At 33.3% G+C, this 13,339-nt stretch overlaps 1 protein-coding gene and 1 long non-coding RNA gene across 3 annotated transcripts in view; both read left to right on the top strand.

Annotated features, from left to right (window-relative positions):
- LOC111712427 (ecdysone-induced protein 75B) overlaps nucleotides 1-10,894 on the top strand; it is a 41,962-nt gene extending 31,068 nt beyond the window's left edge. The window contains exon 4 of one of the 2 annotated variants that reach the window (XM_023487026.1): nucleotides 10,681-10,894. In XM_023487026.1, coding sequence (XP_023342794.1) covers nucleotides 10,681-10,770 — 90 coding nt within the window. In that variant the 3' untranslated portion in view covers nucleotides 10,771-10,894. The remainder of the gene's footprint in view (nucleotides 1-10,680) is intronic. The other variant, XM_023487027.1, reaches the window with a different exon arrangement.
- Nucleotides 10,895-11,824: 930 nt separating this feature from the next.
- LOC111712428 (uncharacterized) lies at nucleotides 11,825-12,570 on the top strand. The gene is made up of 2 exons (XR_002767448.1): nucleotides 11,825-12,145; nucleotides 12,487-12,570. It is a non-coding gene; the product is annotated as an uncharacterized LOC111712428 (long non-coding RNA).
- The last annotated feature ends 769 nt before the right edge of the window (nucleotides 12,571-13,339 follow it).

Here is a 13,339-nt window from a genome sequence, read left to right on the forward strand (position 1 = left end):
CACCCTCCGGGCGCTTTGAGATTGAGAGTAGCATACTAAAACCAGTGTAACCTATTTTTGAAGTTTTGGCGGATTTAAACCCCGGTTTTCCCGCCATATCTGGTCACATGTGCTAGAGTATCATGCGTCAGTTCTACCGTTATGCGTCAATTTCCCGCGTCAGCTTCCACCGCTCCAGGATTCACTCATTTCTTTCAACGGTCGTTTTCCTCCCCCTTCAAACACAAAATTTTGTCATTTTTTCAAATTGTCCTAGTTACCCCCCCCCTCCACCCTGTAAGATGTTGCAGCCTAGAGAAATAAAAAAAATCCATAAATTTCTACCTCCCAATGTTTAAACTTTTTTACTATCGGTTGATTATACACTGCACGGGGCTTAAGGGAAATAAATTTGAAAACAACGTTTTTGGTTTAAACTATGCAATAAAGAAATTCTACATGCAGCTACATTGTTTCTTTTAACGGTCATAGTGTTCCAATTCACTTTTTTTAGGTCTTATCTTATCTTATTAAGCAGATCGTTTATCTATATATCTTTCTAAACCAATAGTATATATATCTGTCTAAATGTCTATCTGTACGTCATCTGTCATCTGTCTATAATATCTATTAAAGGTTTAATCCTTTCATCGATTGAAACATATCTATTTATTTGTAATTATAGATTTTATCTATTCAATCTCAACATCTATCCATCTTTTCATTTATCCATCCATCTTTTCATCTATCAAGCCATCCATATCTATCTATTCATCTTGTATCTATCTTTTATGCATGATATTTATAAATATTCATCTTAATCTAAATATATATAATTTTACAATCTATCTGTCTACCTATATCTATATTACAATGCAAACTGTTAAAATCGATATTTTAGAGCATGTGCTCGTTATATACAATATATGTAGAGAGAGCTCCTGGGTTAAAATCAATTAGCTTGACATACTTTATTCCTAAAATATATTGATTTATTTTCTATATATTTATACACAATGTATTGTTAATTTCGTTAAAATAAGCATATTTTTACATGATTTGTTTTAAAAGAATATGCTCATTGCGTTTATAATAAAAAAAAACTAGATAAGAATTGGTTACTCAAAAGTTGAAGATAAAAAGATGGGGGGGAGAGCAGCAATTAAATTATTGAATTACTGAAAATCTTCTTTCATATTGAAGTATCCAAGTGAAACAAAAAAAACTTCGGATAGGTCAGACCAAAAAACGTGGAAGCCTTTCAAAGTCTGTCTGGCCTCACTAGTAAGTGAACAGTTTTCTGTCCGGCCTCACTAGTAGGTGAACAGTTTTCTGTCCGGTCTCACTAGTAGGTGAACAGTTTTCTGTCCGGTCTCACTAGGAGGTGAACAGTTTTCTGTCCGGTCTCACTAGTAGGTGAACAGTTTTCTGTCCGGTCTCACTAGTAGGTGAACAGTTTTCAAAGTGTGTAGATTGTAGATTGGTGTCACTGTGAACTAGACGTAAAAATCAGACGACATTAGTGGTGTGACATTATGACCTCGTTAATCCTCTAATTTAATTTGTGCACAAATATGAAAAATAAATTTTTCTATTTATATATTAGAAATTTAAAGCATTTTTGTTCTTCTCAATAGCTCCTGAATTTTTGAAGTTATAATTGAAAACATTTGAGATTTCAATCTTCCGTCCAGGTTACTTTAGTTTCGCGTGCTGGGTTTGAGTTAGAGCGGATGTAATTATTCTGACAGAATGATTAAATATTCTGGCTTGTTCCGGTTCCTTAAATTTAAACTTTTTGGATTCTTAAATTAGACATTTCTTAGAATATACAGGTGAAGGGTTATGAGGAGGGTGTGGGGGGGGGTTGAATATTAGATGGAAAGGGGGATGGGTTATAGGTACTATATACATATAGAGAGAGGACTGCACTTGTAGGCCCACCCTTTTCCGCTATTTAAATATAATGAACTTATTAAACTTTTTGCATTTGCAGAGTTCAATGACCCTATTTCTGCACGCAAATAAAAATCTAGGAAGAAAAATTTGCAATCATGCATCATCTCGGTTTAGTTCAATCATCCACTTTTTCAACGAAAGATGGATTTGAGCCAAAAAATAATATTTGATTTATTTTTTAAGTATTCGTATGCATATCGAGGACTATATTTATGCTTCTCCTTACATATACCAATAGACCTATTCTTCTATATCTATGAGTCTATTACTGCTCATATAAACCAATAGACATATTCTTCTATATCTATGAGACTATTACTCCTTATTTAAACCAATAGACCTATTCTTCTATATCTATGAGTCTATTACTCCTTATATAAACCAATAGACCTATTCTTCTATACTATGAGTCTATTTCTCCTTTTATAAACCAATAGATCTAATTCTTCTATATATATAAGTCTATTTACTCCTTATATAAACCAATAGACCTATTCTTCTATATCTATGAGTCTATTACTCCTTATCTATTTTCGACTCCCTATCTATAGAGTATATAGAGTATATTTATAAAGTCAATGATTTATGTTGTTTACATAATGAACTGTAAATTGTAAAACGCATTTTGTGACCTAGAAATATTTCCAGATAAGCTGGTTAAGGGTGGATGGGAGGGAAGGGAGGAGAGGGAAATGGGAAGGAAGGCGGGTATAAAGGGGGAAGGCGGGGGTGAAGGGGAAGGGGGGGGGGGGGCTAATGGACTTATGCGGTGAAAATAGAGGTATGATTTTTGAAAAAGGAAAAGAGATTGATTTAAAAGGTCTGTCTGAGAAACTTCAAGTAACCCTTTCTTAAAGCGGGGCGTGTCCGATTCTTAACAATACCCTTTAAAGGGAATACTGACGTATTTTCAAGTGAATTTTTTAAAGTTCAATTCACAATGATACATTTGTCTGAGTAATAAAGATGTAACTATCCCTCTTTCCTCTATTTTGAAATTGATTATTTTAAATTGAGTTTATCTAAAAATGTGACTCACGCATTTGTGAAGCAAAAGAAAAGTATGAAATTGTCATAATTTTTTCCCAGATAAAGGCTAAAAGGCTGACATTTTCGGATTTTTTTCCAGCAGCGACGATGAGGGAAGTTGTAAGAATTTCATGCGACGATAATATTCTTCAAGCAAAAATCCGTTAACCAAATAATTTTAAGAGAAAATAGAAACGTCTGTTAAATATTGAAAGGATATACAAATAAAGACGCATTTTGAGATGATTTTTATTTAATATTTTAATTTTCAAATATAAATACTGCAGGAATAGAACTGAAAAGTACAGGGGAGTATATGAATGAGGAAAGTACGAAGAGGAATAAGTTCTATATTCTATATTGTTCATACATCATTACATGTTATCAAGTTAAAATCTTTTAATTATTTGATCTGACTTGTTTATCATTTTAATCTCAGATAACTCTACTTCTAAATTTTACGTAGAATTTGCTCATTTTCTTTAAAGATTACTCTTTTCTATCCCACCTCCTATGTTTTATTTTTGGGAGGTTGATACCCCTTTAAAGTTTGTATTTATCCCTGGAGAGTTGAATGTCCTTACCAGGCCTTAATATATAGGCCTATAGTACTCTTTACACATGCTACATTGACGTAGGAATTTTTAAAGGAAAAGTTAGCAATTAAGATAACAAATTAAAATATAATTTTTAAAAATTTATCTTTTTGTTTTTACGCATGCTTTTTGTCTGTTTTGCTTTTAAAAGCTGTCAAAAAGAATATAGGACAGGGTTACCCACCAAGGGATACTGTAAAAAAAGTGATTTCGAGGTAAACATTTTTCTTCTTTCTTGAATATGGTAATTAAGGCCTTTTTCTTGATACAAGTTTATTGCTAGAGGGAATCATGACTAGAAGGACAGTTAAATCCCGTACAGTCGTCTCTGTAGTCTCATCATTTGTGGGTATCCCTGTATCTGAAATATATTCCAGTAGATAAATAGGATGAATGGAAAAAAGAAAGTAAGACTCTATTTGTCCCAAATATTGATTTCAAAAATCAGTGCACTACCACCAGACTTACTGGCGCAAATATAAAAATATATAAAATTATAGTTTTAATAATTCTAGTTTTCCTGACTTAGTTTTTCATTTAATCTGGGGCCTTTATTCTTTGTTAAAATATTTTTTAGATTTTAAGTACAGTTAAAAAAGTACAATTTTTTCAAATCTTCCCTTTTCCCTAATTAAATAATTAAAAATAAAAAACCATATGTAGATGATTCTAGAACTAATTAAACAATTGCAAAATTACATGAATGTTAACAAACCTGACATCTGCATTACAATTTAACAGTTATCTAAATTATGGGAGTAATTAGAACATTTTTAACCCTAAATTTTTTTCTGTGTCGTGAGAATGATAAATTAAAGTTGCAATCCTTCCTGTTCTCTCTCAAACGTTGAAAAAACACGATATGACCGAATTTAAAAATAACTGTTCATATGATTAATGGAAAATTTAAAATTTTGCTTTATGAAAGTTTAAAACTTTATCATTTACAATAAAACTTTTTCTCATCTCTTCTCATCTCTTCTCATCTCTTCTCATCTCTTCTCATCTCTTCCCATCTCTTCTCATCTCTTCTTATCTCTTCTCATCTCTTCTCATCTCTTCTAATCTCTTTTTATCTCATCTCTTCTCTTCTCATCTCATCTCTTCTCTTCTCATCTCTTCTCATCTCATCTCTTCTCATCTCTTCTCTTCTCATCTCATCTCTTCTCTTCTCATTTTATCTCATCTCTTCTCTTCTCATCTCTTCTCATCTCTTCCCATCTCTTCTCATCTCTTCTCATCTCTTCTCATCTCTTCTCATCTCTTCTCATCTCTTCTCATCTCTTCTCATCTCTTCTCATCTCTTCTCATCTAGGCCCTCATAACTCCCCCCCTTGCCACCTTTCTATTAAAAACAACTTTCGATTGCATCGGAATCATTGCAGCCCCTTCCTTTCTCTTACATCCCCCCTCCCTCTATTCATATAAATATATATTTGCAACCATCACAACATGAGCTAAACCTGGATTTCCCCCGAGTTTTGCACAGTAATTTGTGCAGAAAATTTGCGAGGAAAGTATAGAAGAAGAGGAAGGAAGGAGGCTCAGTGGAAAGTTTGATTAAAAGTAGAGCGCAGTTCAATGTCCCTTTTGTACAGGGTTCCCTGTACATATAGTTTTATACCCAGACACCCTGTATACACTTATTTTTATAGATTCTCCGCATTAATTGCTAATCTGGAATTTAATTTTAGAATATGTTGTAAACCCTGATTCCATACCCTTAATTCTATATAAGTCTCGATACACATGCAAAATAGTCCAATTCTTAGATTTGGGGGCGCGGAGCACCTTTTTATTGACACAGGCATGTTAAGAGACATTTTGTTGATTGGCTGACCGAATTTGACTCTGAAAAATCGACCGTGGAGCCGATTTCTTTATTGCAAATAGCCTATGTATGGTAGAGACGGACAACTTTCAGTTTCATCGGCTCTGCGGGCAACAGAGTAGGCTAGCGGAGAAATATCGGAGGGTGAGTGAACTAAAACTAGGTCATTCGGTGCTAAAGCTGTCTGCATCGAGCCCCGCAATCTCCAACGCCGGAATTCTGAACAGAGGATCTGAAAATGAAAGAATTGTTTCGGGGCCCTTTTCCGGCCTTATGCCGGAGCAGTAGTCAGACTCTCTTGTGTTCTAGTCCTTCCTAAGAGCTAGTAGGGCCTTGAATAAGGTCTCTTTAAAGCTTAAAGGGGCATAGCCTACCCTGATCAGGGGGGGGGGGGCACAGGGTGCCATACAGTGGATTATGTGGTTTAATACACAAATAGGAGAACATAAAACTCTCAAGTGATGAACTAAAACTAAGTTAATGTGAATACAAATATATATTTAGTATAGAGAAATATATCTAGTTATAATTAAAGTAAAACTGGTAAAATAAGCAACAATTCTAGTCAAATTACAGGTATTTTATTACTTTCTATCAACATAAATATAGAAGAATTCCTTATCATTCTAAATGAGAGTTTTTTTCTTCCTGATTGCGCATTAGTACTCCTAATATAAGGGTTTCATGCATTTCATGTCAAAGTTATTTTTTTTGATCCGAGGTCTTTTTCTAAGCTTACCGGAGTTTTTTGCAATTCTCAAAAAGAGGCCTCTTTCTTGCTGATCTATTTTCATTGCAGATGTTTTTTTTTATATTTTCAACTCTAAAATATTATGAATCTATTAATTTTGTAAAATTTCTCTTCCCAACCAAAGTTCCGTTCAATTCTAACTTTAGTAAAGCTTCCTTTCCATTATTTAGAATTCCTTTCTTATCTTACACACTTTACTAGAATTCCTTTCTTTTCTGTGAGAAAAGATAATCTTATCAATATTCCTTTCTACCATTAAACCTTGTAGCATTGTATCTTAATTTGAGGAATCAAGTCTTTGCCACAAATTCAAATTTTCTAATCCGTAATGCTTTCCAATCTGATGTCGCAAATATTTGATCACTTGATCGGAGAGAATTATTTGCTCCCAATCAGAGTTCATGATTACAACAATATATTTTTTTGTTTTTATTTACAGTTTTTTTTTGTTCTCACTCATAATTTGAGTTATTTATAATATACATTCAGAGTTCTTTTATGAATATTAGGAGTTTTAGCCTTTTCCTTTTACTGTCAATTTCCTGGTGATAAGAAACCTGCACAAATCTTTTTAAAACTAGAAAAATGTGAAATGCATTTATATAAATGCTAGTACATATATTGCGTATTTCCTTTTCATTTCGTAAACATAAATGATTGCAATGTTATCCATGTTATAAAAGAATAAATAAAGGCATGATATTATTTGGCCTGATTTGGATATATACTGCACACATAGTGTGGTGTTAGATTTCAGTACTTTAAACATTACTAGCATTGTTACTTTACTTATAATATTAGTAGGATTTCTGCCAGTTGGTTAAATTTTATATATTTAAAATAGAACAAACAAACCTTTACAGTTTGCAATTCTTTTTCCTCCTCAAACCTTCAGTCTTAATTGCACAATTTGAAACCCCATAAAAAAATATTTGAAGAAATATTTTTGTTACCTAAAGTGACAAAAAAGGGGTGTAAAATCAACCTCATCATGTACATTTTTTAACCATATCCCAATAATCTGTGCTTACTAGCTCCGTTAACTATCTAAATCTCCTGATTTGTCCTGATCCGTCCTTACTCCGGTAACTATCAATATCTTCTGATCACCGTGATCTTGCCAGACTTCATTTGTTGCAAAAAAGTGTTTGGTTCACGTTACCCTTTGTAGTCCAGACTGGACAGTATGACTGAATGCATCCACAGTATATGTTGTACCGGCTCGGATAATGCAACGATTGGAGCAATTTGTGATCCATCCTTACCCTGGTGACTAACTATATCTTCTAATCCGTCCTTACTCCGGTAACTAGATCATCTGATCGGTCTTTATTCCAAAAAAAAAACATTTTATCTCCTGATCCTTCCTTACTCCGTTAACTATATATATCTCATGATCTGTCCTTACTTCGGTAACTAACAATATCTCTTGATCCATTTTTACTCTGGTAACTAACTATATCTCCTGACCCGTCCTTACTCCGTTAACTATATATATATCTCATGATCTGGCCTTACTTCGGTAACTAACAATATCTCTTGATCCGTTTTTACTCTGGTAACTAACAATATCTCTTGATCCGTCTTTACTCTGGTAACTAACAATATCTCTTGATCCGTCTTTACTCTGGTAACTAACTGCATCTTGTAATCCGTCCTTACTCCGGTAACTAGATCATCTGATCGGTCCTTATTCCGAAAACTTCTTTATCTCCTGACCCGGTCAGTAACTATCTTTCCAGATCTGTCCTTACTCCGGTGACTATCTTTTTTTCCGTTCTTACTCCGCTAACTATCTATATCTCCTGATCCGTCTTTACTTCGGTAACTAACAATATCTCTTGATCCGTTTTTTTCTGCTAACTAACTACATCTTGTGATCCGTCATTACTCCGGTAAGTATCAGGGGCGTAAATAAGGATTCTGTAGGGGGGTACATTTTTTTTCAATTTGGCGCGCTTCGCGCGCCGAATTTCTTTTCCCTTCCCCCCTGCAAAAATATCATAATCAAATTATATTGGTTTTATATGGGTTTGATTTAAATGTTCCATTCATTTCTGGCATTAAAAACTCTTATCAAATAAAGGCTTCATTTCCTACCTTTCAGCTTTTACCTTTTCTTTATATCCTTCATTAAAGTCATTCATTTTACATTAACTACAAAGATATGTAAAAAAATGGATTTATTTTTACTCTGTTAATACTGTTAAATACATGTCAAATACTAACAAATAATATATAAAATAATTTTACTCTAAGAGGAAAAAGATGTTACTTTTTAAATATTTAGAAAAACTACTCTGCAAAACTTTGGAATAAATTTGTCTCTGTTAATCTAATCTTTTAAAAAATACAAAATTTATAGGAGGGGGAGGGGGCGTTCTCTAGGACAGAAACAACGATTTTTTTAATATTTATTTTACAATAAAATTTTAAAGCCAGGGAAAAAAATAAAAATCAGCAGATTCAAAATCTTAGCTGCAGATTCAAACAAACATATAATGTGCATTACCTCTTCCAAATTAAACTACAAAATAAATTTACTAAATACTTATTCTGTTGTTTTTATGAAGAATGAAGTCAAATAAGTTCAATTGTTGACTTGACCTACAAAAATATTATAAATCATTATCATAATATATGATTTATTATAACCAGTTGTGTACGAGTGAAGGAGCAGGTCTCGGAGTTAATGAATAGGCTGTCTGCTAAATGCCTCAAAAACTTAAACTTTCATGAAAATAGTCGTCTTTGCACATGTTTTCTAAAGGTGTTAAAAGCAGACTAATCAGTTGGGAATGATTTTTTTGGAGGGGGCAACTTTGAGGAGTTGTAACTTGTAGGGGCAGTAACCCCGGCCAGGATTCGGGGGGGGGGGAAATATCACCAATAACCCCCCTATTTCCACCTCTGGAAACTATCTTTATTTTCTGCCAGATTCGTCCTTATTCCGGTAATTCATATCTTCTGATCAGTCATAGCTGTGGTTAATAACGTTATCTCTTGATCCGTCTTTACTCTGGTAACTAACTATATCTTTTGATCCATCCTTTCTCCGGTAACTATCTATATCTCCTGATCCGTCTTACCTCCAGTAACTTATCTTATTACCTATTCTTACTCCTATACCTTTGATCCGTCCTTACTCCTTTAACTTTTATCCGTCCTTACTACTTTAACTTTGGTCCGTCCTTACTCCTTCTACTTTGATCCGTCCTTACTCCTTTAACTTTTATCCGTCCTTACTACTTTAACTTTGGTCCGTCCTTACTCCTTCTACTTTGATCCGTCCTTACTCCTTTAACTTTGATCCGTCCTTACTCCTTTAACTTAGATCCGTCCTTACTCCTTTAACTTTGATCCGTCCTTACTCCTTTTACTTTGATCCGTCCTACTCCACTATTTTCTCCTTGTCGTCCTGAATGATATTTACTTGAACCTAATTTTTACGATGAATATTCTTATCTTTACCTTGTTTAATCAAATTATGTGTCATTGGAGAGATTTTGCAAGATTTTGATGTTCACTCCATAAATGCATAAGTATTTACAAACAGTAAAAGATTTAGAATAAAAGCTAGCTTTGTCTACACTTTTAAACTGCAGTTTATTATCATGCAGTGATTATGTACAAGCTACGAGCTGTATAGACAAACTTTGATTCCAAAATGTGTACTGCAGTTCATATTCTAAGGTTCAAGATTTCAATTCTTGGCTGATAATTAAAAATATATATATTATGCGCGTGTTTTTGTCAGGGTGTGTTGTGTGAAAGGAGTGTGTGTCTGTCAGGTATTTGTTGTGTGAATGGTGTGTGTATGTTTGTGTAAGTTACGTGTCTGTGCGAGTAAGTTGAATGACCTGATTTTGCAGAGGGTGACTGGCCCCGAGCATATATATATTTATATATATATATATATACTAAGTATATATATTATTATATAAAACAGTGTATAAATGTAACTATACATTTATAGAAATATATAACTAGGCCTTTGACATGGCAATGTATGATGGGCCTTCTTTCATTTTCTATCTATCTATCTATCTTCATATTTATTTAAATATTTTATTTTTCTCTCTATCCATCTAGTCTTTCTCTCTATCCGTCTGCCTTTCTCTCTATTCGTCTGTCTTTCTCTCTATCCGTCTGCCTTTCTCTCTATCCGTCTGCCTTTCTCTCTATCCGTCTGCCTTTCTCTCTGTCCCATCTGATCGACCTTTCTATTTGTCTACTTGCCTTTCTCTTTTTATCTGCCTTTCTCTCTGTCTACCTACCTTTATTTCTATCCATCTGCCTTTCTTTCTGTTCATTTGACTTTCAGTACACTCTATCGACCTGTCTTTCTCTCTGTCTATCTGACTTTCTATCTGTCCATCTGCCTTTCTCTCTGTCAGTTGCCTTTCTTTCTGACCCATTTTTGTCTTTATTTCCCTGTCCATATTTTCCAAAGAGTTTAAATGTGTCTATTTGTCTGAAGTAAAAACCCTGTTTATCTCTGACAAGATGGAGTTAATTTTCTTTTTTATTTTTAGGGTTTCTTCCGTCGATCTATTCAACAGAAAATACAGTACAGACCCTGCAGCAAGAACCAACAGTGTTCTATTCTTAGGTCAGATGTTTAATTTCAAATTTGTTTACAAAATTATGTACAAAGCAATTGAGTCGTTGCCACAAACTGGAATTTACTAGTTCCTAAATCCTTCCAACCTTGGCGTAAACCTTTATTATTTAAAACTTAGCTTACTTGGTCTAACAGAATTCTAAGTTTGAAATATCTAAGGTCTGCGACATTGCATGGGTTGCAAAGATATAGGTATTAGAAAAAAAAAGTTTGTGACAAGGACTCAATTCCTTTGTTTACAAAATTGTTTACAAATTCTTTTTGCAAAATTCTTATAAAATTGTTTACAAAATTGTTATAAAATTGTTTACAAAATTGTTATAAAATTGTTTACAAAATTGTTATAAAATTGTTTACAAAATTGTTATTCATCCCCAAGTTCTACTTGTTTTCCCTTTACATTTCCGTTCTAAATATCATGTTTTCTCACCCTTTTCCATTTCCCAACCTCCGTCCCTTTTCATCTCGTTTTCTTTCTTTCCAGAAGCTCCTCAAGTTATTTTAATGTTAAGTGTTTTTATCTACTGAAGAAAAGGGGAAACATATGTAAATAAACTTTTTTGGTCTCAAAGCTATTTTGTCAGAAATTCTCTCTCTCGGATATTATCCTTTTCACTCACCCGGAGTAATTTGATGGAAAAGGCATCGACCCCTTTCTAGTGTATTTTAGTTGTGTAGTGCCAGGGAAAAGGGGGAAATAACAAATTGCGTCCTAAAACGTAAAGTTTCTAGATTTCTTTCGAAGTTGGAGGGAAAGCTTTGCTTTCTCTCGATTCAGGGCATTCACACCAGGGCAGGGTAGAAATCATTTTAGGGTCGGGAGAAAGCATGATCAAGCTTTCACACGACATCTTGTAGGCATTTACAAATTATTTCGTTTCTTTTCGGACAATTGTTGGTTTTCAAGTCAAGTGACAATTGCAGTCTTGTTAAGATTGTAAAAATGTGTAAACCTATTAAAAGCCGGTGTTGGGTGAGGTCAATTTTAGGTTCGTTACCCCCTACAAGGGATGAGGGAGGGGGTGGAGGAGAGGGGGGGTTAAGCGCTTACTCTGCTCTACTTTCCATGCATGCTCCTGTTTTCTCTACGCGCGGAGAGGCCACTGTGTGCGTAAAACCTGTTTTCTAATTTGCGCTTGAGCCGCAGTAGTGACAGTTCAAACCCGGGTTATTCTTCTTCACATTTAGTTTCTCTTCCCGGTAATTCATCATGTCAGAAACCCCTGTTGGATAATTAAATCTCAGAGCCGGGACGGATATTTTGTGAGAGAATATTTCTATAATGTCCCTGTAAATATACTATGGTGTACGGATAGAGGTAAACGAACTCTCCTCATTCAGTCAGATTCAATCCTTCATTGGATAACAAGCGACCGGTACAAAAACTTGACTTAAAGATAAAAAACATCTGACTTGTGAAGAGTCCTTAGCCTCATTTTTCTATTCAAGCTTTACACGTTCAGATTTCTTGCCGATTTTCTAAAATGGGACAAAATCGAAATATTTACATTTACCGACTGAAAAAGTTCATTTTTCTGTTTAAATTTTGACCTAAAACTATCTGGTAGAATTTATGTGGGAAAATATGTCAAATGTACAAAATATATTTTCGAAAATATTCCGCTTGTTTAGGATGCTTTCAATCCTTAAATCTAATTAAGACAGTTTTGTGTCAATTGAGACTTTTTGAAAATAAATTTCAAGTTTTTGTTTTTAGTCTAGAACTGTCAGCATGAGTTACACATCTACAGACTAAACATTAAAGTGAAAAAACAAAGTTAAAATACAACAAGTTTTAGTTAAAAAAGTTAAAAATGGCAAATATAGCAGCATTGTGTTTGTCAGTAGTGTCGCATAATACACACAATCAAAATTCTCTTATAGGCAAGCAAGTTAAAATGTGCAAAATAAATTTTTTTCATTCATTTTAAAAATAAATTCTTTTTTATCTTATGATTTTTGTACATTTTTCCTTGTCTATAGACGAACTTTTGTCCAAACCAAATATCTACGATTCCTTCCTTGATTATGAGGGTGAGTTAATCCATGTTTATTATCTGATATGAATCTATAATCCCTTCCTTAATCCCGTACATTGCAGTTATTAAGGATCAAAACATCCTGGATTCCATGTTAAGGGATCAGAAAGAAGGGTTGATAAAAGTAAAAATTAAAAATTACTACGATGAAGTTATGAAAATAAATGGATTAAAATCTAGAAAAAAATATAAATTATCTTATATGGACATTTCACAAATAACATAAAAATTCCATAATGTAAGAAATGAATATAAATATATAAACATGAAAATATTTTATTAAAACATAAATTAGGCTGTTTGACTTAATATATACGTATATTGAAAATTGAAAAATTTTGAAAACAAAAACTATAAAATTACAAAAGAGAAAGAGAAAATGTTAAGCACTAAGAAATAAAATAGAAAAACAAAGAAACCAAAAAAATATTGATGTCCTTTTTTATACTCAGAAAAAGCACAAATACCATCAAAGATGTGCTGTGTATTTCACACTATATATATATATATATATATATATATATACCCATC

Source organism: Eurytemora carolleeae, unplaced genomic scaffold (assembly GCF_000591075.1).
Source record: "Eurytemora carolleeae unplaced genomic scaffold, Eaff_2.0 scaffold1268, whole genome shotgun sequence".
Lineage (NCBI taxonomy): Eukaryota > Metazoa > Arthropoda > Copepoda > Calanoida > Temoridae > Eurytemora > Eurytemora carolleeae.